This window comes from Artemia sp. Qi Xiang Cuo, chromosome 7 (genome assembly GCF_049724085.1).
Source record: "Artemia sp. Qi Xiang Cuo chromosome 7, ASM4972408v1, whole genome shotgun sequence".
NCBI lineage: Eukaryota > Metazoa > Arthropoda > Branchiopoda > Anostraca > Artemiidae > Artemia > Artemia sp. Qi Xiang Cuo.
In genome coordinates this window covers 46,390,104-46,416,148 of record NC_142800.1, presented here as the reverse complement: position 1 = coordinate 46,416,148, position 26,045 = coordinate 46,390,104, and the positions used below count along the sequence as shown (strand labels likewise).

At 34.5% G+C, this 26,045-nt stretch overlaps 1 protein-coding gene and 1 pseudogene across 1 annotated transcript in view; one reads left to right on the top strand and one right to left on the bottom strand.

Annotated features, from left to right (window-relative positions):
* Positions 1–701: 701 nt before the first annotated feature.
* The window catches only part of Fntb (Farnesyl transferase beta subunit), a 39,272-nt gene continuing 13,928 nt past the window's right edge, over positions 702–26,045 (top strand). Inside the window, exons 1-4 of the mRNA XM_089092308.1 lie at positions 702–740; positions 17,994–18,238; positions 20,810–20,922; positions 22,532–22,657. Of these exons, the coding sequence (XP_088948434.1) occupies positions 18,011–18,238; positions 20,810–20,922; positions 22,532–22,657 (467 nt within the window). The 5' untranslated portion in view covers positions 702–740; positions 17,994–18,010. The remainder of the gene's footprint in view (positions 741–17,993; positions 18,239–20,809; positions 20,923–22,531; positions 22,658–26,045) is intronic.
* LOC148950342 (uncharacterized) lies at positions 9,768–17,723 on the bottom strand (annotated as a pseudogene).

Sequence of the window (26,045 nt, the reverse complement as noted above, 5' to 3'; positions counted from 1 at the left end):
TATCTTTTGGTTTATTTTTCTTTAGGATTGGTAGGAGGGACGAACATTTCCATATATTGGGGAACCTAGAAGATGCCCAAGCGTGATTATAACAATTTAGCAGTTCTTGTTTGTATGAAGGTGTGAGATTCTTTATCCATGTAGGGTGTATATTGTCATAGCTACTGCTAGTTTTGGACCTAATATGATGTATTGCATTATTCAATTCCTGGATTGAAAATGGATTAGTTATGTACTCGGATCCTGGGCGTGGTTGGTAACTAGGGTCTATAGGAATTGCTTCGATATTACTTTCATCAATTTCTTCATACAATGAAACAAAATCGATATTTTATTGCTACAATCTTTTGGACCTTATTGCAGCTACTCCAGTAACCAATGACGTTCTAGCGTTGCTACTTCAGAGCAATAAAAGTTTAGTCTTCCTTGACAGATTCCGAAATAATCAAGATCAGTATTGTGTTGACGGACCTGTCATTTAATGACTAGTTAAATTGGTATATAGCCAAGAATCTATCAGTGAAGACTATTCGAAAATGAAACTGTAGTAAGAAGGTCAGAAGACTTTCTAAAAGGAAGAGGGTTTTGACGAATTGAAATGGTTTTCGGACACTTTTTCACAGGTTTTCAAGCTCATAGCGGCAATGGCAACATTATCTTATTAGCCGCACAGGTTTAAAAATTAAGCACGAGGGTATAGCCTAGGCTAGTTGTATTCAAAATTGATGCTAGGTTACTAGGCAAGTGAAGATGGAAAATCAATCATAGTTATTGTTTGATTAATATGGGGTTGAAAAAATCCATTTAGCCAGTTAAAATGAAGGTCTTGTCCTTATTAATATGGGTATTTGGTTTTGAGCAGGGTTCAGTGTGACTCTTATAAGATGGACATCCACCACATAGCTAATATGGGAGTAAATGTCATTTGTGATGCAAATGGGTGTTATATTTACATTGAGGATGCAATTCTAGGTATATATTTGCACATTAGGGGGGTGGGGGTATTTAGACTGTGAATATATGGCCTAGGTTCTAGAAAATCCATGAATTTCTTAGAAAAACTTGACAAACAAGGGAAGAAGTGAAGATAAAGGCTCTCCCCCTGCAAAATGTGTCAACTAGGATTATTCTGCATATTATGGAGTAGGAATTGTTTCTTAATATATTTCCCTATGTCCAGCTGGACTTCTAGGCTTAAAATACTGGTTGGTTGGTTGGCTAATTCAAAGATTTTTATATATACACTGTCTAATTAGGGTCAATATCTACCAAATCATATTATTGAGTTAGGAATAAAGTGAATACACCATTCGATGCCTTTTTTTATGCTGATTACGAATATAATAAGCATTTATATAGGAAATGAATTTCAGCCCCCCCCCCCTATATAGGCTATACCTAACCCTGAATCAGCATATATAGGGGGAGGGGGCTGAAATTCATTTCTGATAGAAATGCTTATTATATTTGTAATCATCATAAAAAAAAAGGCATTGAATGGTGTATTCACTTTAGTCCAAACTCAATAATATGATTTGGTAGATATTGACCCAAATTAGCCATCTAGTGGTATCCCTTATAAGATCAGCCAGAGTTGACCCAGCTCTAAATAGGTACCTAGAGAAATCTGGAGGAAGTAGACAGGAAGGAAGTGTTAAAGCACAGGATGGCTGGTCCCCACCCCTTACAGCACTTCCTGGCTGAAGGGCCAAAAAATGGAGATTTTACTGCTATTAAACCTTATTTTGTGATGGACATCCACCACATGGCTAATATGGGAGTAAAGTTCATTTGTGATGCAAATGGATGTTATATTTAGACTGAGGATACAATTCTAGTTATACATTTGCACATTAGGGGTGGGGTATATATTCTGTGAATATATAGGTTCTAAAAAATTCATGAATTTCTTAGAAAAACTAGAAAAAAAGGAAACAAGTGGGTAAATATTTACCAAATCATATTATTGAGTTACAACTAAAGTGTATATACTGCTCAATGCCTTTTTTACACTCTTTACAAATATAATAATCATTTTTGTTGGAAATAAATATCACCCCCCACCCTTATATATACCCATTCAGGGTATATATTTGCACATTAGGGGGTGGGATAATTTTATTTCTGATGTAAATAAGAGGTAAGTTTAAACTTTCCCCCCAACCCCAATGTGCAAATATATACCCTGAATTGGTATATATATAGGGGTGGGGGCTAAAATTCATTTCCGACAAAAATGATTATTATATTTGTAAAGAGCATAAAAAAGGCATCAAGTGGTATATTCACTTTAGTTGTAACTCAATAATATGATTTGGTAAATATTTACCAAGAAGTAAAGATAAAGGCTCTCCCCCTGCAAAATATGTTAACTAGGATTATTCTGCATATTATGGAGTAAGAATTGTCTTCTTAATATGTTTCCTTATGTCCGGCTGAACTCCTAGGCTTAAAATACTGGTTGGCTAATTTAAAGATTTGTATATATATATATATATATATATATATATATATATATATATATATATATATATATATATATATACTGTCAAATTAGCCATCTGGTGGTATCCCTTTTGTGACTGTTAAGACCAGAGGACTATTTAAAGAAAGCCCTAACAAATTCTGAAAACTGCTCCAAAACAATGGTAAATAGGCTAGATATTCCAATTCTATTTAATAAATTTTGGAAGCAATTGCATGGTACTTAGAGGGCATTTTCATGAGAATAAAGCTGGATAAAAATCCTCTATGCATGTGAATTTGTGTTTTTGCACTGGATTTGTTCAATTAAATTGTGTGTTTGCTTCTTTCCTCCTCTAATGCATCTCTTGTTGAACTTGATTAAACCTTCTAGTTCAACTCTGCCTTTCAAAAAGAGTAGAACTAGTTGGACAAATCCAGCTTTTTGTTGGGTTGTTTTCACAAGGGTAGGAAGTGAGCACAAGTTCAGACTGTCATGAGAATGTTCCTAATACCCCCAGTTCTAGGGAGAGTGTAGTGAGGACAAGTACCCAGGAGAAAGCAAGGTACTTATCTGTTAGCCAGCACACAACTCAAGAATTTGGATCAATAAAATCAGACAATAACCAGTTTATTACTGTTTGTATACAGAGACAATTAGCTTTGGCTCAGTGGAAAACTGCATTGTGGCTATATTTTCATAAATATTTAGTTGTAATTTTGGTTAGGTTACATTTTGCATGCAGCCCTGTTATACTTAACCCCCCCCACTAAGGTGTAAATATGGAGACCAAACTATATATATACTATCTATCCCCCAAGCATCTCAGTTGTTTCAACCCCATACTTGTTGATCCAAGTTCTGGTAAATTTGCAGGTGGCACTATAATTTAGCTAGGATAAAAGTGAGAATGTCATTTGATATCTTTTCTTATGCTCTTTCATAATACAACAATCACACCTGTTGCAAATTGCATCTCAAGTCCTTAAAGGGCCCCCAAAGGTATTTCATTTTTGTAACCACATAAAGAAGTTATCAACACTAGTTAAGTTATTGAAAAGTGGTTAAAAACATATCACTAGTTTAGAAATAAGCAACACTAGTTTATTAAGGTGAACAGGATAAAAAATTAAAGATGAGGGTATAGCCTAGGCTAGTTGTATTCAAAATTGATGCTAGGTTACTAGGCAAGTGAAGATGGAAAATCAATCATAGTCATTGTTTGATTAATATGGGGTTGAAAAAATCCATTTAGCCAGTTAAAATGAAGGTCTTGTCCTTATTAATATGGGTATTTGGTTTTGAGCAGGGTTCAGTGTGACTCTTATAAGATGGACATCCACCACATAGCTAATATGGGAGTAAATGTCATTTGTGATGCAAATGGGTGTTATATTTACATTGAGGATGCAATTCTAGGTATATATTTGCACATTAGGGGGTGGGGGTATTTATACTGTGAATATATGGCCTAGGTTCTAGAAAATCCATGAATTTCTTAGAAAAACTTGACAAACAAGGGAAGAAGTGAAGATAAAGGCTCTCCCCCTGCAAAATGTGTCAACTAGGATTATTCTGCATATTATGGAGTAGGAATTGTTTCTTAATATATTTCCCTATGTCCAGCTGGATTTCTAGGCTTAAAATACTGGTTGGTTGGTTGGCTAATTCAAAGATTTTTATATATACACTGTCTAACATGAGACGGTTGCTAACATGAGATTTCTTTACTTCAAGAGGATTCGGTTGCTCTTGGCCAGTGGTGTACTGCAAACTCTATGTTCATTAATGAAACCAAGTGCAATGCTGTGCACTATTTGCGTAGACTTCCTCAACATTACCATTACTTTGTTGTTGGTAAATTAATTGCAAGTGTAGAATATGTTTGTGACCTTGGGATTTGTTTTGATTCAAGTCTCAAATTTAATCAACATGTATCAGATATCACCCATAAGGCTAATTACCAATTATTATGTCTAAGGCGTACTTTTTCTAAGTTTAATCTTCTTTCATTGATTTCACTTTATGTATCCACTGTACGTCCAATACTTGAGTATTGCTCTTTAGTATGGTATCCCCTTAATAAGAGAGATAGAGAGAGGGTTGAGAGAGTGCAATGTAGGGCCACCAAACTCATACCATACCTGAGTCATCTACCTTACCACCAGAAAATGCAAAGACTACAGTTGCCTTCTCTCGAGTTCAGACGTAATAGAGCCGACGTAATAAACACATTTCGCATTCTTAGGAATATTGATAATACCACCCCAACTCACTTTTTCACTTTTACACAATACAGTAGTACCCATCAACACCAACACAAAATTTATCCACCATGTTCACAGAAAAGAATAGGCAAAAACTCTGTCTAGCCAAGTGTGGAAGACTTGGAATTCATTTCCATCAGAAATAGTTGCTAGTACCACGGTCCAGTCTTTCAAAGGTGGTTTAGCCTCTACAGATTTCTATACTAGGTCTTATCTCAATCCATTTAGAGAATATTTTTACTTTTGTATTAGCTGATTTGTGACAGCGTGACAATTATTTTGTAAGTTTACTTTTTTGTAGGTTTCAATTATTAACAGATATGTATCAGTTAAGTTGGTATGTTATTGTATGTTTCAGTAATATTGTTTTTCCTATGTTATTCAGTAACTGTATGTTTTTGTTATGTCATTGACATTGTTATAGACTTTTTTATAATTGTTTTGTGCGACAAGCTTGTTAAAGCTTACCGTATCTTGGTATTAATAAATAAATAAATAAATAATTAGGGTCAATATCTACAAAATCATATTATTGATTTAGGACTAAAGTAAATACACCATTTGATGCCTTTTATTATGCTGATTATGAATATAATAAACATTTCTATTGGAAATGAATTTCAGCCCCCCCCCCCTAAATAGGCGATACCTAACCTAACCCTGAATCAGCATATCTAGGGGGGGGGCTGAAATTCATTTCTGATATAAATGCTTATTATATTTGTAAACAGCATAAAAAAAGGCATTGAATGGTGTATTCACTTTAGTCCAAACTCAATAATATGATTTGGTAGATATTGACCCAAATTAGCCATCTAGTGGTATCCCTTATAAGATCAGCCAGAGTTGACCCAGCTCTAAATGGGTACCTAGAGAAATCTGGAGGAAGTAGACAGGAAGGAAGTGTTAAAGCACAGGATGGCTGGTCCCCACCCCTCACAGTACTTCCTGGCTGAAGGGCCAAGAAATGGAGATTTTACTGCTATTAAACCTTATTTTGTGATGGACATCCACCACATGGCTAATATGGGAGTAAAGTTCATTTGTGATGCAAATGGATGTTATATTTAGACTGAGGATACAATTCTAGTTATACATTTGCACATTAGGGGTGGGGGTATATATTCTGTGAATATATAGGTTCTAAGAAATTCATGAATTTCTTAGAAAAACTAGAAAAAAAGGAAACAAGTGGGTAAATATTTACCAACTCATATTATTGAACTAAAGTGTTTATACCGCTCAATGCCTTTTTTATGCTCTTTAAAAATATAATAATAATTTTTGTTGGAAATTAATTTTAGGCCCCACCCCTATATCTACCAATTCAGGGTATATATTTCCCCATTAGGGAGGTGGGGTAATTTTGTTTCTGATGTGAATGAGAGGTAAAATTACAATTTCCCCCCAACCCCCTAATATGCAAATATATACCCTGAATTGATACATATATGGGTGGGGGCTAAAATTCATTTCCAACAAAAATGATTATTATATTTGTAAAGAGCATAAAAAAGGCATCAAGAGGTATAGGTATATTCACTTTATTTGTAACTCAATAATATGATTTGGTAAATATTTAGCCTACCAATAAAGGCTCTCTCCCTACAAAATGTGTTAACTAGGATTATTCTGCATATTATGGAGTAAAGATTGTTTTCTTAATATGTTTCCTTATGTCCAGCTGAACTCCTAGGCTTAAAATACTGGTTGGCTAATTCAGTTGTTTCAACCCCATACTTGTTGATCCAAGTTCTGGTAAATTTGCAGGTGGCACTATAATTTAGCTAGGATAAAAGTGAGAATGTCATTTGATATCTTTTCTTATGCTCTTTCATAATACAACAATCACACCTGTTGCAAATTGCATCTCGAGTCCTTAAAGGGCCCCCAAAGGTATCTCATTTTTGTAACCACTCAAAGAAGTTATCAACACTAGTTAAGTTATTGAAAAGTGGTTAAAAACATATCACTAGTTTAGAAATAAGCAACACTAGCTTATTAAGGTGAACAGGATAAAAAATTAAAGATGAGGGCATAGCCTAGGCTAGTTGTATTCAAAATTGCCCCAAGGTTACTAGGCAAGTGAAGATGGGAGATCAACCATAGTCATTGTTTGATGAATATTGGGTTGAAAAAATCCATTTCAACCCCACAAAGGGTTGAAATGGATTGTATCTTGAGCCCTTAAAGGGGCCTCAAAGGTATTTCATTTTTGTAACCACACAAAGAAGTTATCAACACTAGTTAAGTTATTGAAAAGGGGTTTATGGCATATCTCTGGCTTAAATATAAGTTGTTCCATAACAGCTTATTCCGAAAATACTTATTTATAACAACTCATACTTTATTTATTGGTCGTATCAATTCAAACTGTTCTCCTATCATGTAAAGTTTTTCAAATGCCATTGACAAACATAGCACTGAATTTTGTGGTATAAAAATTTTCTGTCAACAATTCAGGGTATTTATTTGCACATTAGGGGGTGGGGGGTGTAAAGTTCAAGCTAAATTTGCAGTGGGCCATATAATTTAGCTAGGATAAAAGTGAAAATGTCATTTGATGCTTTTTTATGCTCTTTCATAATTCATATAAAATACCTTTGGGGCCCCTTTAAGAGCTCAAGATGCAATTTGCAACAGAAGCAATTAGCCTATTGTTTTGTGAAAGAGCATAAAAAGAGGCATCAAAGGACGTTTTCACTTTCATCCTAGCTGAATTATAGTGCCACCTGCAAATTTACCCAAATTCTTGAGTGTGTACTGGCTAACAGATAAGTACCAGAAGCAAAACAAGCTAAAGAGCAAATTACTAAGAAAAACTTCCCAAAAGGAGAAAAAATAATTTAATGTTTAAAATGATCCTAATTACAATACTTGAGTTTTGTCAAGCATAGTCACACATTTTTAGTTGCACCTGGCTTTTCCATCCTTTTTAATTTTAAGAGCTCATTTGTATATGAAAATAATAGAGAGATGCAATGTGCATGGGCAAGGCTCTAATGGTTGTCTATTCTCCAGCTAGGAAGGTGTACTAGGCAGGTTCTCCTGTTAATAATTTTAAGAGTTATCAGGGGTACCAATTCATAAAAATCAAGGGGGACAATGATTTTACTGTTGTTGTTTTTTTAAATGAAGACACAAAAAATGTATTTTTTCAATATTCATGGAATTTATTCAGCATAAAAGGAAGTAGGGTAAAGTTGCTGATGATTCAACAATTTTTGTATAAGGACACTTTTTCTACTCTGGAAGGCTTAAATAAAGACTTTGGGTTGGAAAAGTTTCAGTATGTTGGAAAACATCTACAAATCTAACTTTTTGATTAGAAGTTTGAAGTTTTATCTGAAAAGGGCACACAACTCCAATTTTCTTAAATTGGAGCATTTTCACCTACAAATTTGACAGAACAAAAAAGTTACCTGTTTTCTACATAATTTGGAATCCAATTTGACACATGTCAAAATACTTGTGGGCGGATCCTGGTGCATTTGACATGCCTATCCTTTTTACTTTATTTCTTCATTTCTCTTCAACTTTTTTAACATGTAAATGTATAATGCGCCTTTCATATAGTGGAAGCAAAAAACTGAAAAAATTGCCTCAAGTATAGGGACAAAATTGGATAATCACATGGAGTGTAATTGTCTGACTTAGGTCTTTATAATTTAATGTTTGATATAGGTCTCTCTTTAAATGCTGTCTGGAATGGCCTACTTCCTCTCAGCTATAATGGTCCAGCAAAGATTTCTGTGTTGTTCACAGTGAAAGTGAAAGTTAATCTACCCATTACCATTTCAAAGTTAATCTACCATTTTAATCCACTTTAAAAACTTTTAGTTTTAATTAACCTTTGTCTGGAAAGTCCAGAGTTCTTGAAATATGCATGTCCTACCTAAGATCAATAGAAGTTTGTGACACCAAGGAGTTTAACATGTTTCATTAGCATTTTGGGTGGGATAGGGTCTAAGAAAACCGGAGTGGATTTCAAGAATTTTAAGAAGTTTATTGTCATTATATCTAACTTACTGGAATTCACTTTCACGTGTAAATTCTTAGCTTTGTCCGAAATATGGGTAGGATTTTGATGGGATCATTTTTGATAGTTTTATGACATACTTCAAGGATCAGCAGGTCATTAACACCTTTTAGGGAATCTTACCAATTTCACTAATCAATACTACATATAAGAGTGGTCCTAACAAGGTTCCTTGAGGAATTCCACACTAATTAGGGAGGGATTCAGAGAGAATATTCCATATTTTACAGCTTAGGATCTATATGAAAGAAAACACACATAAAATTTACCAAGAGAGGGTCTACTTCAAATTTTTTCAGTGATAAATCAATTTGGGTGTTGTGATCAACCAAGACAAATACTTGAAATATGAACATAGTGTGAGGCCAAGCGGCAGTTCCTCAGATGATGGAAAAATCTAGCATCAAAACAGTAAAACTACAATTAAAAAAAAAACTTTGTTTTATGTTTGTTTTTTTTTCATGTGAAATATTATTAGGAATAATGATCATCAAAATCTCTTGTTGTTGAGAACCTGTAAATTCAACAACTATGTTTTTGTCAGAGGGCCCTTGAATTTTGACACCAATTGTTTCTCATCTATTTTACATGTTCAATGAAGTTTCAACAGAGTCACCTATATTTTGACAGGACCTGTTGCTGTCTGTCAAAAATTTTGACAAGGTTACCACAAGATATTCTCAAAAGAAATGAATCTCATAATAGAAGCCAATATCTACATTTGAATTTGGCTGAAGGAACATTTTTAGTTGGTCTGGTATTCCACTACGCCAGACAAGAATTTTTGACACTTGGAACCTAGTTTTGTCAGTATAACATTAGCTGCCATTTTAACTTAATTTTATCAAGAAACGTGAATGGGTAATGTTCTAATATAATACAGAGACAAGATAGAAAAATAAATGAAATATGCTGTTTGATTTTCCATTCAGTTTTTTTTTTCCAAATATGATAATTGCTGTTGTCACATTTGTATAACGCCCCCCCCCTATTGCCTAGATATAGGCCAACAGGCAACCCTGACTAATCAAATTTGTTAAAAGAAAACAATTAGACATAATAACAAAAGAGGGGTATCATTGAATTCTTATTCAAAATGTTCCAAATCTAATGGGTGCTACCATGACAAACTATGTCTCCCTCTTCCCTACTCCCTAATGAAGCAAGATATGGCCCTAGGCTATTTACAAACTAAAAGAAAACCTTATTATTACAAAATTCTTACTTTTTAAAATGCAGAAAATTTCTATTGATTAGATTTTCATGTTTCCTTCCATTTTGATCCATGTTTAAATGATATACTTGTGAATGAATGATACTTTATTTACAAACAAACTTTCACAACATTAAACTCCCAAATTTGTCGTTTTTTTTTTCAGGTAAATTATAGAAACATATAACTGTGTTAGTAAATTATAAAAAATGTTGATCCATCATAAACATATGAAAACATTGCCGTTTTTTGTCAGGTACATTGCAAAAACATATAACAATGGTCCTGACTGACCTGTCATTTAAAATGCTAACAAATAAACTGACACATTATAAGATAAGTACAATTTTCATTTATCTAGGTTACAAACGCTGGCACAAAGCTCTTTCTATAATGTTTGGTTCTTGTATTGATAGTATTTAGAACCGTATTTTTTTATTCTTTTGATTGAGGTAAACAGGGCTTTGATGGGCAATAAGGGGCTGGGAGTAGATATTGAAAACGTGGGTTGAGACGCAGATTATTCCTGAAGTTAGTGCAGAGGGTAACACGTTGGGCTGCCAAGGTTGGGAGGTGGGATTTTTTGAGGAGGAGAATGTAAGGCACTTTGCCCTAACTAATAATTCTTAGGGCTCTCTTCTGGATAATTTCTAGCGTATCAGACTGGTCCATCAGAAGGCCAAAATGCCATACTGGGCAAGTATACTTAAGCTGTGGACAGATAAAAAAATATGTAAAGCCAGAGGATATGTGCTTCTGGGAATTAATATTTAGCAAATAACTTAAGGAGAGACAGAGATGCACTAGCCTGTTTAACAATAGAGCAAATGTGAGCCTCCCATTCCAAATCGCTCATTAGTATAACCCCTAAGAGTTTAGTTTTTGTTGTAATTATTTCATTAGGTATTGAAGTTGTAAATGATGGCTTTGATTTAAGAAAACTAAGGGTCACAGTATTAGATTTTTGAGAATTCACTGTCAGTTTTGACTGGGTTGCTCACTTGCAACATCTTTGAGAATTTCCATTGCACTGATCTTAATATTTCTTATGCACCTTTCGAGCAATGACTTGCCATCTTCAAACCTCCATCAATCAGCTGATTCATTAGTAAGTTTGTTGATCATTATCGAAGTTAGTAAAGGACCTAAAAGTGTACCATTTGGAACTCTGCAAGAAATAGGAAGTGAATCAGAATAAAAAATTGTATACTTGACAACTTGACTTCTGAAAGAAAAGATGCAATAATATTGACTGGAAAATAAGGTACTTTAAATTCATTCAATGCTTGTTCAATTGTTCTTATTACTTTGTTATGGCATGATGCTATAGAGAAGGTAAAGAATAAAATGCCCTTTTTACAGAGATGCAATGATTGTCACAACAATCAAGAACAATGGGGAAATATATTGTTCAGGATTACATCTGGCAGTTGAGCTAGGTGATTGAAAACTTAAAGAAATTAATCCAGAGCCTAAATTATGCTGTAAAAAGGGGATTTAAAGATCCAGTATCTATTCTTTCCATATTTATAAAGCTCAAAAGCTTGCATAGCAGAGAAGCCTGTCTGTCTTAGCTTTGACAAAAAAATCCTTATGTTTAGTTTATTTCTGTTTTTCACTGACTTTTAAGCTTTGAAAACACAGTTCTTATCATTTGAGTCAGGTTTGGTTCACATTAAAATCGTCAGTAATTGTGACGCTATATTCACTAGCCACATCCAAATGCAATTACTAAAGTAAGAATTGTGTCCCAGCCATCCCACCTAATGCTTGAACATAGCCCAAGGCTATGTGGAATTGTTTGTTTTTTTTTCAAATTCGAATGCTTCAATTTTGGTGGAGGGAAGTTTAGTAAAAAAAAAAAAAAAGCTTTACTGGAGCCTCCTGGGGTGTCTCTAAGAAGATAACACTTTCTGTTTTTTGTTTTGATGTCATGAATGACCATCACACAGTATTCTTTCTGTTCAGTCAACACTTTTGGCTCATTTTTATCTTGTTAAGTGTTGAGTTTATCAATACTGTTGGTCAATAGGCTTTATTGCTGAATATTGTTTGCATCATTCTATGTTCTTTCTGGTACTGGTAATCCAAAATGACTTATGTTTCTACCACTGACTTGACTCACATGCTCTTTCAGTTTCAATAGTGTTCCATTCAATAAGCCATCTAATAAAATGGTAGGAATATCTGGGGTATAATTCTGCAAAGAATGAACTATATCATCACAAAAGAAACTTCACAAACTTCATAATTACTCCAAAGCTTATATGGCTCAAATGGAGAACAAAATAGCCTACTAATGCTGTTGTAGATAGTTATCTCTGCTAATGAGCAGTGCAAACAATATTATATTGTAATAATATCCAAACCATGAAATATTTGCTCAAATATAATATTCGGGAACCCCATGTCAAAGTAGAGCCCAAAAGAAAGTCATCTTTTTAACATTAGTTTGGAAAAGCTGTTGGATTACAGGCTAACTTATAAGCCCTTTTCATAAATAATCCACCCAGGCGTTAGCGCCAATGGTAAATAAAAGTTGAGGCTAAAGCTGTTCTTTTGGACTTCATCTGCTGGTCTTTAGACCAACTTGACTTGCTGACCATTTTCTTTGGGGATTCACAGGCCAAAGTTCAAGGGCTCCGAGAGAGAGAAAGAGTGAGAATAGGGTCATTTTTTAAAACAGGATTTCATAGAAAATATACTGATTAGAAGATATTTGTCAAGGGGTACAAAACGAAAAATCACTTGTGCTACCTAGCAGCCATTAAAGAATTGTATCAAGTTTGCTTAGGTAGCACTAATTCTCCATGTTGTGTAGTAGTCATGCTGTATGAACTTTCCTGCTTTTCCCACTTTCAGTACGCACGACATTGCAAATGGAAAAGATATTGTGGATGCACATTTTTCTTAAAATATATTTTTGTATTTTATGGTGTTAGTCCAAAGGAAGGATTTTAAATATTTCAGCAATACGTGAGACCATACAATTGCGAGGTCGTTTCAAGGTAATTTAAAACTGGATACCATTTCCCCTTATGTTCGGGAGCCGTCTTAATCTTAAATAGCTGAGGAAAGAAAAAAACATGCAAAAAAAAATTCTTAATGATAAACTTTAGATTTGTTCAGGCCTTATGCTGTGTTTAGACAGAGCGATTATACGTCGAAACTTGACAATTCGACGTTAAAAAAGGTTGTTTTTCAAGCAATTGTTGATTTCTCTTCTAGAAAAAAGCTCTAGTTGCTCATCAGTTTTGAAGGAATAGGCCATTTGAAGAGTAAAAATTTTAAATGTCAGATTACCTGAACAAGATTACTGACTTGATCACCATTGTTCAAGGGCACAGGCTTCTTTATGACCCAGCAGATATTCAGTACCAAAACACAAAAAAAGAAAGATGAGATTTTGAAACATTTTACTGTGAAGTTCTCAGAGCCACAAGCGAATATTTCATACTCTCTGCCAAATATCAGCCGATTTTTTATAGTCACGTTCAAAAGTAGTGGCTATGAAGAACGGTTTATTTTTCATACAAAATCAATCCGCCCAAACACAGCATTTGCAGAAAGTACAGAGGGCATGGCTAAAAACAGTCAAAAGAGAATTGACGAGTAAGGCTGGATTTTAAAAGGAGACAAAAGCCGCACCATTAATGCAAATCAATAAAGATCATAATTTCTTTTCAGGTTAAAGGTAGAGGTCACTTTAATTTGAGGTAGAAAAGTAATATTTACAGCTTAAGACGAAAACCAAAGCAACCAATTCAAGTCGTATGCTTATTTAGCTATACTAAATTTACTTTTGAAGCAGACTCACATGAAGCCACTACCTTTGACTTTAAGACTTGCCTATGTGTTTAAATTACGCTACATATTGAATGCAGGAGGGTTCAGTTTTGCTGGGATTTGTTTATACAGATAGCAATGAACCGCTGTGCAAGCATTTAGATTTTATTCGAGACATAATTTCTTCTACCATGAAAAGACGCAAAAGGGCTGAAAAAAAATATTCTTAGGTATAGATTTTATTTTAAGAATACTTGAAAAATCTTCGATGGAATGTTTGCTGAGCCCTTTTTAAGGTTCGCCTCTAGGATTTTGCCCATTCTTTGCGCTTTCCGTCTCTGAGCCATTGGACTTAGGCAGAAAAAAACAATGATACTTTGTCCGATGACAGATAAAAACAATAAGACTATTTCAAATCGAAGATTAAACAATATTTGCCTTTTGGTTAGCTGTGGATCTTGGTCTTAGCTCGAGGGAGCTGTTCTTAAAAAAGTGTTATTGTTGTTGTATTTATCAATCTCTGAGAAAATGAACGTTGGCCTTTGAATCCCTAAGTGAAATTGCCTTGTAAGCAAGACAAGTCAGTCTGAAGACCAAGGGGCGAATTTAGACCTGTCAGCGCATGGGGTACGAATGACATTCGGTGACCCGTCAGTAAGCGCATTATTGATGTCAAATTATGGTTACTCTATTTCTTTTAAGAATATATTTATTTGTTGTATATTTATTTAATTGTTTTACTATCATTGACATACTTTTTTTTATATAAATCCTCTATGTACAACTAGGTTCAAGAAAAAAACTAAGCTTCCACGTGACAATATTCCATTGGTGACAAAGTATATATACAGTTTAAATTATATAGAATTAATCTTATCCACTAGGTTAAAACTTAGTTTTGTGTTCTTTTTTTCGAAGCAAATGTTTCAAACAGTTCGTGGTAACGAACTGTAAGTAACGAGCAGCCCGGCTGAATAGTAACCAAAACTCTAAAAACGGAATTTTGATACCAATAGATATATCAAAAGAATTTGCTTATTATGCTGATTTCAAATATATAAGTTCTATATATTTAAGTTTAGTTATATATATATATATATATATATATATATATATATATATATATATATATATATATATATATATATATATATATATATATATATATGTTTAGTTACACCCATCAGTGGTTACGAACCTGAGAAAATTTGCCTGATTTTTGAAAAAAAGGTGAAAGACACCCTAAAATTAATACAGTCGTAATGAAAATCACACCTTCAGATTCAGAGTATTACAAAACCCTACTGTAGAAGTTTCAAGCTCCTATGTTCAAAAATGTGGAATTTTGCACTTTTGCCAGAAGAAAGATCATGGATGTGTGTTTATTTGTTTTTTGTTCTTTTTTGTTTGTTTGTTTGTTTTCCCCAGGAGTGATCGCATCAACCCAGTGGGCTTAGACCATCAGGAGGGGGCTCGTCTAACGGAAATTCTAGTTCTATTGCCCTTTTTAAGTGACCAAACAAATTGGAGGGCAGCTATGCCCCCTCCCACGCCACTTTTTCCAAAATCGTCCAATCCAAATTCTGAGATTGCTATTTTGTTCAGCATAGTTGAAAGGTATAATAACTATGTTTTTGGAGATGACATGACCCCCACAGCCCCTGGGGAAAGGTCTTTAATTTGTATAATTTGCCCATTGTTTACACATAGCATTTGTATAGTATTAATATTTTGGAAAGTATGCATACATTTTTTGGTTGGGGAGGGGGGACGAATTTTTTTCTGGGGGGACTTTGCACGGGGAGAATTTTCCATGGAGAGGGAATTTTCCAAAAGGTGAACTTTTCAGAGGAAATTGTATATTGGGGGAATTTGCCAGAATTCCTATACACAGTTTCTTTATATGTCTTGCTTTCTCTTTACTGACTCAATTTTACGGGTGGAGGTGTTAAGGTTAATTATCCGGGGTAAATTTTCACCAGGATTGAATGGACCAGAGGATATTTCCATGGGAGGGGGATTTTTACGTGGAGGTGGAGCCAGATTTTCTGGTGCTGTTTAAAAAACAATCAAAAATTAAATAAAAAAACAAGTTTTTTTTTCAACTAAAAGTAAAGAGCAATATTAAAACTTAGGACGAACAGAAATTATTACGTATATGAAGGGCGTTGCCCCTCCTCAACACCTCGCTCTTTACGCTAAAGTTTTAATTTTGTCCAAATTCTTTAAGAGCGACTCCTGAAACACAACAGTCTTTTAATTAGAACAATAAGAAGCTCTTTTCAAAGTAATAAAAAACTTTAGCGTAAAGAGCGAGGTGTTGAGGAGGGGCAACGCCCTTCATATACGTAATAATTTTTGTTCGTTTTAAGTTTTAATGTTGGCCGTCCTGTTTCTAAGATAGTTTTTAATTAACCTTAATTTTCTGAAGCTTCTTTCATTAAAAAGAACTGATACAGGCATAGTTGAATATGTCTTCAAGGCAATCGTTGTCACGTTCCAGAGCTGGGAAATTCCGGTTCAAATTTTATTTGATCAGGTCAAAAAGTGCTGTACGAGCTAGGGTCCCCTACGAACCAGCGCCCGGGCCAGGCTGTGCCTCTTTCCCCCTCCCCTCCCTTTAGATCCGTCACTCCAAAGACCAAGAGATAAAGTCCTCAAGAGCAGCTTTAGCCTCAGCTTCGGAATTAGCCATTGACGTAAGAGCCTAAGTGGAATGTCTATGAAAGCGCATTATAAGCTAGCCTGTCACCCGAAGGGGGGGGGGGTAGACGCTTGCTTTAACCTTACTTATGACGATCTGTTTAATGGCAGACAAACAATGACATTTTGTCTGATGACAGATAAAAACAATGATAGTTTATCTGATGATAAGAAAAAAAAGAGGATTAGTTTGATGACAGAAAAAAACTGATGACACGTTGTCCTATGACAGTCTTGGTAATGACAGAAAAATATATGGTAAAAAAAAAAACGAAGACCAGATTATTTTATGGTAAATTGTCTGGATACACCTTTTAGGGTGTAGGCCAATTAATTCTCTTTGGAGAAGAGGGTATATTTTTTAACTTTCTGTGAGAGTTGTTTCATATGAATTGAATCAACATCCGGATGGTTACCACTATATTACCATAATATTTTCATTATGAAAATATATGTACGGATGAATATGGGATGAAACATTGAGTATGGGTGCTGAGAGGGAGGAAGCTCCCCTCTTATTGCAGAGAAGATAGTTCGATTTCATAAATAATACTTTATTTCAAAAACTAAATGCATAAATGATTCCTTGAAGCATTGTTCTGTGAACGTTTTAGTTTAAGGGAAAGAGCAGGGTATGAGGGGGCGGCAGCTCTTCAGGGTAACTTTGGGTATGGTATTACAAACAAACAGGAATTAAATTAAAACATAAAGTTTTTTTTTCAAGTGGAAGTCATGAGCAACATTAAAACTTAAAACTAACATAAATTATTTGGTATATGAGGTTGGTCATAGAAGCTCAGCAACCTCCCACTCTTTACGTTAATGTAAAGAGTGGATCAACCTTTTGTCCCAATTCTTTAACAGTGAATGCTTGGACACAGAGGGAATTGGAATGAGACAAAGCACATTTTAACATTTTTAAATTTTAGAGTAAAGAGGGGGGGTTGAGAAAGGATTGTCTTCGTCATATACAGAATAATTTCTGTTCGTTTTTATGTTGCTCTTGAGTTTTAATGTTGCTCTTGAGTTAGGTGCCGTCCGCGTGGTTTTATTGCCAACTTTCTCAGAGTTTACATACACTTGCGCCCCCCTTCCCTATTTATTCCCCCTGTCTAGCCTATATAACAAGGCAAAGGGGAAAAATAAAACAATTAAAAATGAAACTTACAGCAAAAGATAAAAACTTAAAAAAAAAATCCATTTTATAAATTTTTATATTCTTGACAAACATCTGTTATACCTGCTATACATCTGTTATATCTGATTGATATCTGTTATACCTGCTAAATCTCCAAAAGAAGGAAGGCTTTAAGTTCTTACTACTAACTGAAAGCAAAAGAATTACAAAAAATGATTTTTTAAACTAATTTTGTCAATGTCTTTTTTTTTCTCGATCAAGCGAAGTAGCCAAAGAATTGATAGCTATGTGCAGAATAGACGTTTTTTTTTTATTGTGTGTCTTCTGTCCACGATATTATGGGTACAATACAAATTCATGCTGCTATTTTTATTTCTAATCAGAGGCTCCTAGTCAAATTATGTCTGTTGCTGATCTACTTCAAAAGCGGTTAAAGATTTTGATGCAGTCTAGGGAGTTAGAAAGTGCTACAATCGAAGAACAGAAAAATACAGAAGGTTCTGTTAGAGTCATCTATCAAGAACAAGTTGAAAATCTAAGAAATTCAAGTCAGTACCCCCTGTTGAAAAGATCCAAGCATAATAATTACCTGCTTAACGGACTGCACCATCTTCCAGGAAGTTTTGAGGTACTACACATTTAGTTTTTTTTTCTTGAAAACTATTGAAATTTTAGAAAATTACATCTTGAAGAGATTTATAAAAGCCTTGGCTAGATGAAGGTACATACTGCTTGAAATGCTGTCCAGGGTGCTACGAGCTTTGGGGCAGTGGGATTCATTGCCTTCATTGAATGTTTTCTCTAGCCATTTCCTTATTTACAATAATTTCTGTTTGTTTAGAAATTCAAATCTTATATAAACTTATTTTGTTCTGTTTCAACTTTTAAATTTGTTCTTTACTTTTCAAATTAAGTTAAGCGAGATATGTGTCCCTTAATAAATGCAAAGTGTTGCAGTAACCTTTGGCAGAAGCTTCTTTCAATAAAAAGAAGTAATGACATAGAAGCTCATTCATTAGTATGGGTTATAAGTTATGCTAGTTGTGCATTGTTAACATATAAAGTTTTCATGGAAGGAGTGGTCGTATAAACTTTGGAAGGGGCTCATTCGATTGGAAAATGAAAGTTCTGGTGCCCTTTTTAAGAGTCAAAAGTAATCGGAGGGAACCCATACCCTATACCCTATTTCCCATACCCTATTTTCCCCAAATACATCCGATCAAAATTTTGAGATAGCCATTTTGTTCAAAGTAGTTGAAAAGTCAAATAGCTATGCCCCTCGGTTGACGAAACCCCCCACAGCCTGGAGGTAAGGGTTTTAAGGTATGCAAGTTGCCCATTGTTATCATATAAGGTTGTTATGGAAGGGGTGGTCGTATAAACTTTGGAGGACGCTCATTCGATTGGAAATTAAATGTTCTAGCTCCCTTTTTAAGAGGCAAAAGTAGTCAGAGGACAACCACCCCCTCCCCCACCCACACACCTTTTTTTCTTTTATTCAAATTGTTCCAAAGGCCAAATAACTATTCCTCCAGAGTTGACAAACCCACAACAGCCCCCAGGGCAAGGGCTATAAGTTACATAAGTTGTCCATTGTTAAAATATAAAGTTTTATGGAAGGGATGGTCACATATACTTTGGAGGAGGTTCATTCAAATGGAAATCGAAGGTTCTAGCTCCTTTTTTAAGAGTCAAAAGTGATTGGAGGGCAACAAGCCCCCCTCCCATGCGCCTTCTCTCCCCCCAAGTGTATCTGATAAAAATGTTGAGGTAGTCATTTTGTTCAAAATAGTCAAAAGGCCAAAAACTATGCCTCCAAGGCTTACAATATACCCTACAGCCCCCGGGGCAAGGGCTGTAAGTTATACAAGTTACCCGTTGTTAACGTATAAGTTTTTTATGGAAGGGGTGTTTTATAATAAGGGCAAATAGCTATACCTTTGGTGTTGACCCCTCCCCCCACCTCTGGCCCAGGGGCAAAGGTTATAAGTTATGTTATTTGCTTGTTGTTAAGAAATAAGGTTTTTATGGAAAGGGTGGTCATATAAACTTTGGAGAGGAGCTCATTTGATTTGAAATCAAAACTTTCCATGCGCTTTTTAAGAGTCAAAAGTGATCGGAGGGCAACCACCCTCTCACGCCCTTTTTTCCCCAAACGTTTCCGATCAAAGTTTTTAAATAACAATTTTGTTCAAAATAGTCCAAAGGTCAAATAACTGTATTAATTAAGTATTAATTGTTTGCATAGATATTGGTATCTTATATTTTTTTTTATTGTTTTTAATTTTAGACTTTATAGATTATTTTATCTTTGCTATTTTAAATAGTTTCTTCGATATTTAGCGCTGAAAATGCCTAGTTTTGTATAGATGAAATATATGTCGTTTAGTTCGTCTTTTCCTTTCCTTCTATTGGTCGTAGACTCGTTGTTTTGTTCTTCATTTTGATATTTTTTCTCTCTTCGTTTTGTCTTAGCTGGAACCTTGTAAAGAACGAACATTAAGTATAATGTAATAAACGTAAAAGATACAAAAAATATCGTTCTTGTAAAAAAAAAATCGAGATTGGAGGCTCTAAACCTCCTTTGAGGGGGGTTTAGACTTTAAAATTGATTGGCCATCTTAGAATTTCCATTCCCAGGAATTTGAACCTTTTTAAAGTACGTAATTAACAAAAATGTATTTTTTTAATGAAATATCGTATCTTATTTTAACCCTATCACTTTTGACTCTTAAAAAATGCCCTAGAAGTTTCGATGTTCAATCGAATGAGCCCTCTCCCAAGTTTTTACGACCACCCCTTGTATGCGAAGTGGCCAGGAAAAAAAGTGAACACAGAGGTATCATCGTTCTTTACGAAGTGCACCAAAATAGGCGCACTTTGATACTGGTCATAAAACTGTCAGACGGATAAAGAAAAGAGTTGACTGTGATTATATCCTGCTGCAATACCTTAAGCGTCTGAGCCCAACTAAAACTATTTCACACACCTTAAGCATCTTGGCTCAAAGAAAGCTCCTTTGAGTAAAAAAAAGATGTTTATTTGCTGTTGTTCTCAAAGATTTGCCTAAGGAAATATATGCTTCTTTTCTAGGGATATTTTCTTGTATCCCTATTCTGCATGCATTCATTACTAGTGCAGAACAAGTGAAAATAGCTCTGCAAAAAAGTCTTTTGACTTTGTCTTTTTTTTTTTTCAGTGCCTCGATGCCAGCATACCATGGTTATGCTACTGGATATTGCACAGTCTAGAACTGCTCGAAGTTGACATTTCTGCGGAAGATTCAGTTGCTGTTGTCAGGCTTTTGAATAGGTATCATTTTTTTTTTTTATTACGCTAATTTGTATGTTATTTTATGCTATTATTTTTAAGTCGAATAAGCTCATAATGGAAAGCCAGCTTGTTTTTTGTTTGTTTTTTTTTTTTTTTTTTTAAAGCAAAAGTTTCTTAAACAGTAATATTTTGAGGATGAGTTTTCTTTAGTTGATGCTGTTTTAGGTGAATTATAGTTAAATTGAAAAGGCTGTTTTGATGTTCAGAAATTTCAAACTATTCTATATAAATTCTTATTATTCCGAAAAATCTTGGCTAAAAGTTTTTTGAAGGCTTACAATGATTTGGATCGGGTTTTGGTGCTTCAGACATTTGCCATGTTAGTCAATTAGTTTCAAATATTAATTTGTTTGTTAATGTAATTATACATGTGGCTCTCTTTCGAAGCCGGAGAAATTTGTTAAGTATACGCATCAGCCATATATTACTTCTTGTAATAATCGTGCTAAGATTTACTTGACTCGATTCAGCTTTTCTTCCATGGTGATGTCAATTAGTCCAGAGATGAAAAAAAAATGTTCCAATTACCTTTAGTTTTGAACGGCTGTTTCCAATCATTATAATTGTTTTAGGTTTAAAGGTATAAATTCATCCGATTTGGCCCTTGAGACTTTAGTCTGAGTGTATTATGTTTTGTCAAAATAAATGCATTATGAAACTAGAGTAAGGAAAACTTAAAAAAATTGAAGATTCGAGAAATCCATTTTTCAATAAACAGAGATATATTTATGGTTAATTTATACCTTGTTGTCGGGATATCTTAAACTTTTCTTTTCAGACTAAGCTCTATGTTGAATACTAGACTGGGCTCCGTAATCTTTTATAGCAAGACCTGAATTTATTTTACGGTTTTTCTTTGCTTTTGTCTGAAGTGTTGAAGTTCTTTACTTAATTCCTAAATATGAGCATAGTTTTTTTTTTCTTTTTGAATGTATTGGCAAATTATTAATGCTGCTGCATATCACGAGATACTTACGAAATACTCAACTATAAAAAAATGTGAACTTTGAGAAAGTTAAATGAAAGTTGCAACCAATATAAACGTAAGTTGTAATTGTCAGATTGTGTTGTTTCCCAAACTTGCCACTAGCATGAGACAAAAAAAAAATGCTACTAAATTCGTCAATATCGCGAAAATATAAAAATGAGAAAATGCACGACGTAACTTGAGTTTCGTCGCCGTTTGATTTTTTTTTAATATAAAATATTTGCTTTTACTTTTTAACCCACGAGGTATTGTGAAACACTACAATATCCAAAATAAGGCATACATGACGGCAAAAAAGAAGTATATTCAAAAATGACTAACAGTTTCATTGAATCTAATTAATGCGGAGGCTCAGTCAGACGCAAATGCCTACGCATAATCATTGTCTATCAGAAATAAATTTCTATTTCTTTTTTAAGTTTCCATGATTATTCTGAAATGAATGTGGCAAGAAATTGATTTCTAGCTAAGCACAAACAGAGCTTTGAGAAAATAAAATTCCCATAGAAAGAGAATGAAAATTTATCTAAGGATAGAATTGGTAATATTGCTACAGTAAACTGAATCTTTGCTGTATCGTCCACTTCTTTTTCTTTCTAGTTTTCAATCTGCTGATGGTGGGTTTGGTGGAGGGTACTGTCAGCTTCCTCACCTAGCTGCTACTTATGCTGCAGTTTGTGCACTATGCATAATCGGAACAGAAGATGCGTATTCTTCTATTAACAGGTAAGATTCTTGATTCTTAGCTGCATTAAATCTATTTAGTAGGAAGTGATATAAAGACATTGTTTCAAACCTAAAATAGTCTAGTGCTATATGCTGGAATAGGATAAGAATGTTTCACTGGTATACTTGAACTTTTGCATGTCAGAAGGAACTATTATTCTCCTGAAGCGAAAAGCTTTGTGGTGAACGCTAATTTTGTTTATTAAAGAAATAAAACAAAGATGAAAATAGACTGGCTCGCAGAACACTGGAAAAAATAGCAGAAATTGCGGGGTAAATTATGTGATAGAGCACAGTAGATTACACAGGTTTATAATAACAGATTTCCATGGCGTTTTTCAAAAAGGGCATAAGTCCACTTTTTCTGCTTTTGCAAAAGAGCAAAATGAAAACGCACAACGAAAAAATCTTTCTCACAGATCAGATTTTAAGAAAGTTGAAACATTAAAGACTAATTCCTAGTTAACTTCCCTGGAAATGGCCAAATCACTAAATTGTTACTTACCTAGAAGATAAGGGACTTACGGCTTTTTTAAGCCCTTTCGGAACAATTTGTAACTCGGTCAGAATTACTGATAAGCCCATTTCGAGTAAACCAATCGATAGATTTCTTCAAGCTCTTTCGAACCATATTCTTAACTTATTTTTAAAAGTGAGCTTAGGCCCTTGTTGCTAAACGCCACGGAGTTTGGGTATTAAATAAATCAAAAATATAAACCGCCTTACTTTAAATTAATTAATCAAATGCAAAGTATTGGTTAGATTCCCAACGCCCTAACTTGTAAAGTTAGTCTGAACCTAAAGCGGCGTATAGTAACTAGCTTATCGACTAAACGGAATTCAGTTGATATGTAAGGTGTCTTATGCATTTCTAGTTACTTAGTCTCAGTTATCTCGAGTTTATCCGAGTCTTATTGATCAATATTGTAATATTGATAAGTGTGCTGTCCCCGGATATTATGGAGAACCCAATATTATAGACGAAAAAAAGTCCACGTGGAACTTTTAATCGTGTTTGCCACCTAGAAAAGTCATAGCTTCGGTCAAGTTAGGAAAGTGGTAAGAAAATCTGAGAAAAATCTATTTTTTTTTTTTTATTTTAGGTAAGGTCACTACTCGGAATAGACCAAATATCGCTGTTTTCGGTTAAATTCAGTTAAATCGGTTAATGAAGTTAAATTCCGTTTCTTCCCAGTTTATGCTTACTTTACTGCTCCTCTTTGGCAAGTTTGTATCGTTTCTAGTACTATTACTTATCGGAGCCTTCTCATTGCATCAAACTTTAAATCAACTCGTTTCCCTCTTGTTCAGCATTTCGCAAAAAAATACCCACAGTAGTTACAGATTCCTTGCTGACAGTAAATTGTTGCTTAACCGTTTTTTGTTTTTTTTTACTTGTGTACCTTTATAGTGTTTTTGTTATCCGGCACATTCCGTCGTTATCTCCCTTATGGTCGATCTTTTCGGAGGGGGATAACAGCTCTCCGTTCTTAAAGTGCCTTTCTAATCTTCCACCTTAGGCCAGAAATTCCAGAGAAAGCAAAATATACAGCTACAGATACCGCTGTTATTGAAAACATAATAAGTTTAGGAGCTCGCTTGATCTGAACCCTGTTTTTTTATTCTAAACATCGCTCTTTACTTAGGCAGCGCTGTGGTGCTACCTATGATTCTTTGAAAGCGTAATGATCTTCTCCGGGAAGATCTTAATTTTTTTTTTTGTGAATATGTTATTGCATTTCATTATGTTCTCTTTTCTTTTTCCTCTTTTTTCTTTATTTACTGTTACTCTGTTTGTCAACTGTTGTTTAAGAACTGGAGAAAAAATTAAGTGGAGATAGAGATAATAATCACCAAAAAACTTACAAAGTATTAGAATAGCCCGCTACCGTAAGCTGAAAGAACCACCTTCGTTAAATTATTTTTAAATGTGATAAGCGATGGTGATTTGCTTTTGAATTCAGTTAATAAATGCTCAGAGAGCTATTGACAAGTGATCAAGCGTATTTTGGAGACCTACTTCATGGGACATGCCGCGCAGATGAGGAACTGCTTGAGAGATTGGAGATTGCCTTCTTTAACACATCTGTTAAATTGAAAAAAATTTCTGATGTTGGAATTTGATGGTCCAAATTGTGAGAAAAAGGTAGCTTTGCTCATAAACAAAGAGATACGAGTATAGATAAAAGCTGACCTCTTACATGTTGGAACTTGTGTAAATAAATTTAATCCATAACCCTTTCTTTTCAAAGTTTGTGGCCTACATTTGTTACTGACTTTTAGCCTGTAATGATGTTACAGGCTAAAGGAATGACAACAATTTAAACATCGTAAACGCAATGAAAACTACTCTTTGCATTCCATTTCTCAATAGCGGTCTCTTGAAAATAACCAGTCTGGTGGGTTTCGTCTCTCATTAGTATACAAAAGTGTACGTTTAACGCATTAGTACCTTTCTTAATTTATTTAACTTACTAGGTATTTTTAATTTATTTATTAATTTAATTTATTTTTATTTTATTTTCATTGTTTCTTATTTAAAAACATCGTCATTCTATACTTGAAAAATATTCTACATAAAGGAAAAGGAGTAGCAAGCAGTGTTTCCATGCGATCGGTTTCAAGGTCAGCAAGCCCATTGGCAAGCCCAATTCTGTCTGGTTTTTTTCGTAGTCCTCGATTCTAGACAACCATCCAATGGATAAATAACAAATGTACGGGTCACCAGATCAATAACAATCTGGCCACAAACTTTGAAAAGAAAAGGTTATGGATTAAATTTATTTACACAAGTTCCAATATGCTAGAGGTATTATTGTGGCCAGATTGTTATTGATCTGATGACCCGTACATTTGTTACTTATCCAGTGGATGGTTGTCTAGAATCGAGGACTACGAAAAAAACAGACAGAATTGGGCTTGCCTAGACACACTTTTCTAGGGCACGTTGAATCTCGGTGGCTAACCCAAGTTGACACTCCAATGCGTATTCTCGAAGAGTTCAATGCACTCCAGAAGTACTTTTTAAGGTTATTCCTTGTCCCTTCCCAGACAAAATCCATGATGAAGTCAAATGGCTGCGAAGAAATATTGGACTTGCTGAAAGATCTGCAGATGAAAACTTCATTTCTGTTTGGCGTTTTATTTGCCAAAAGCTTCGCAATTTTACTTTTGCATTTCACACTGCAAAACCTTTGACGCATACGATTTTTACCGAAGCTTGTTGTCTTATGCCAATTTTGATGGGCAGGTACGTGAACCCAGTAGTTCTAGCGGAGGTGAAAAGAAAGAATCTGATTGAAACGATCATTTTTTTTTACCAAAGTAACTATTGAAAGTGTGGGAGTTGGTGTCGTTCTGAAAAATTTAAGCAAAGTTGACGTCATGC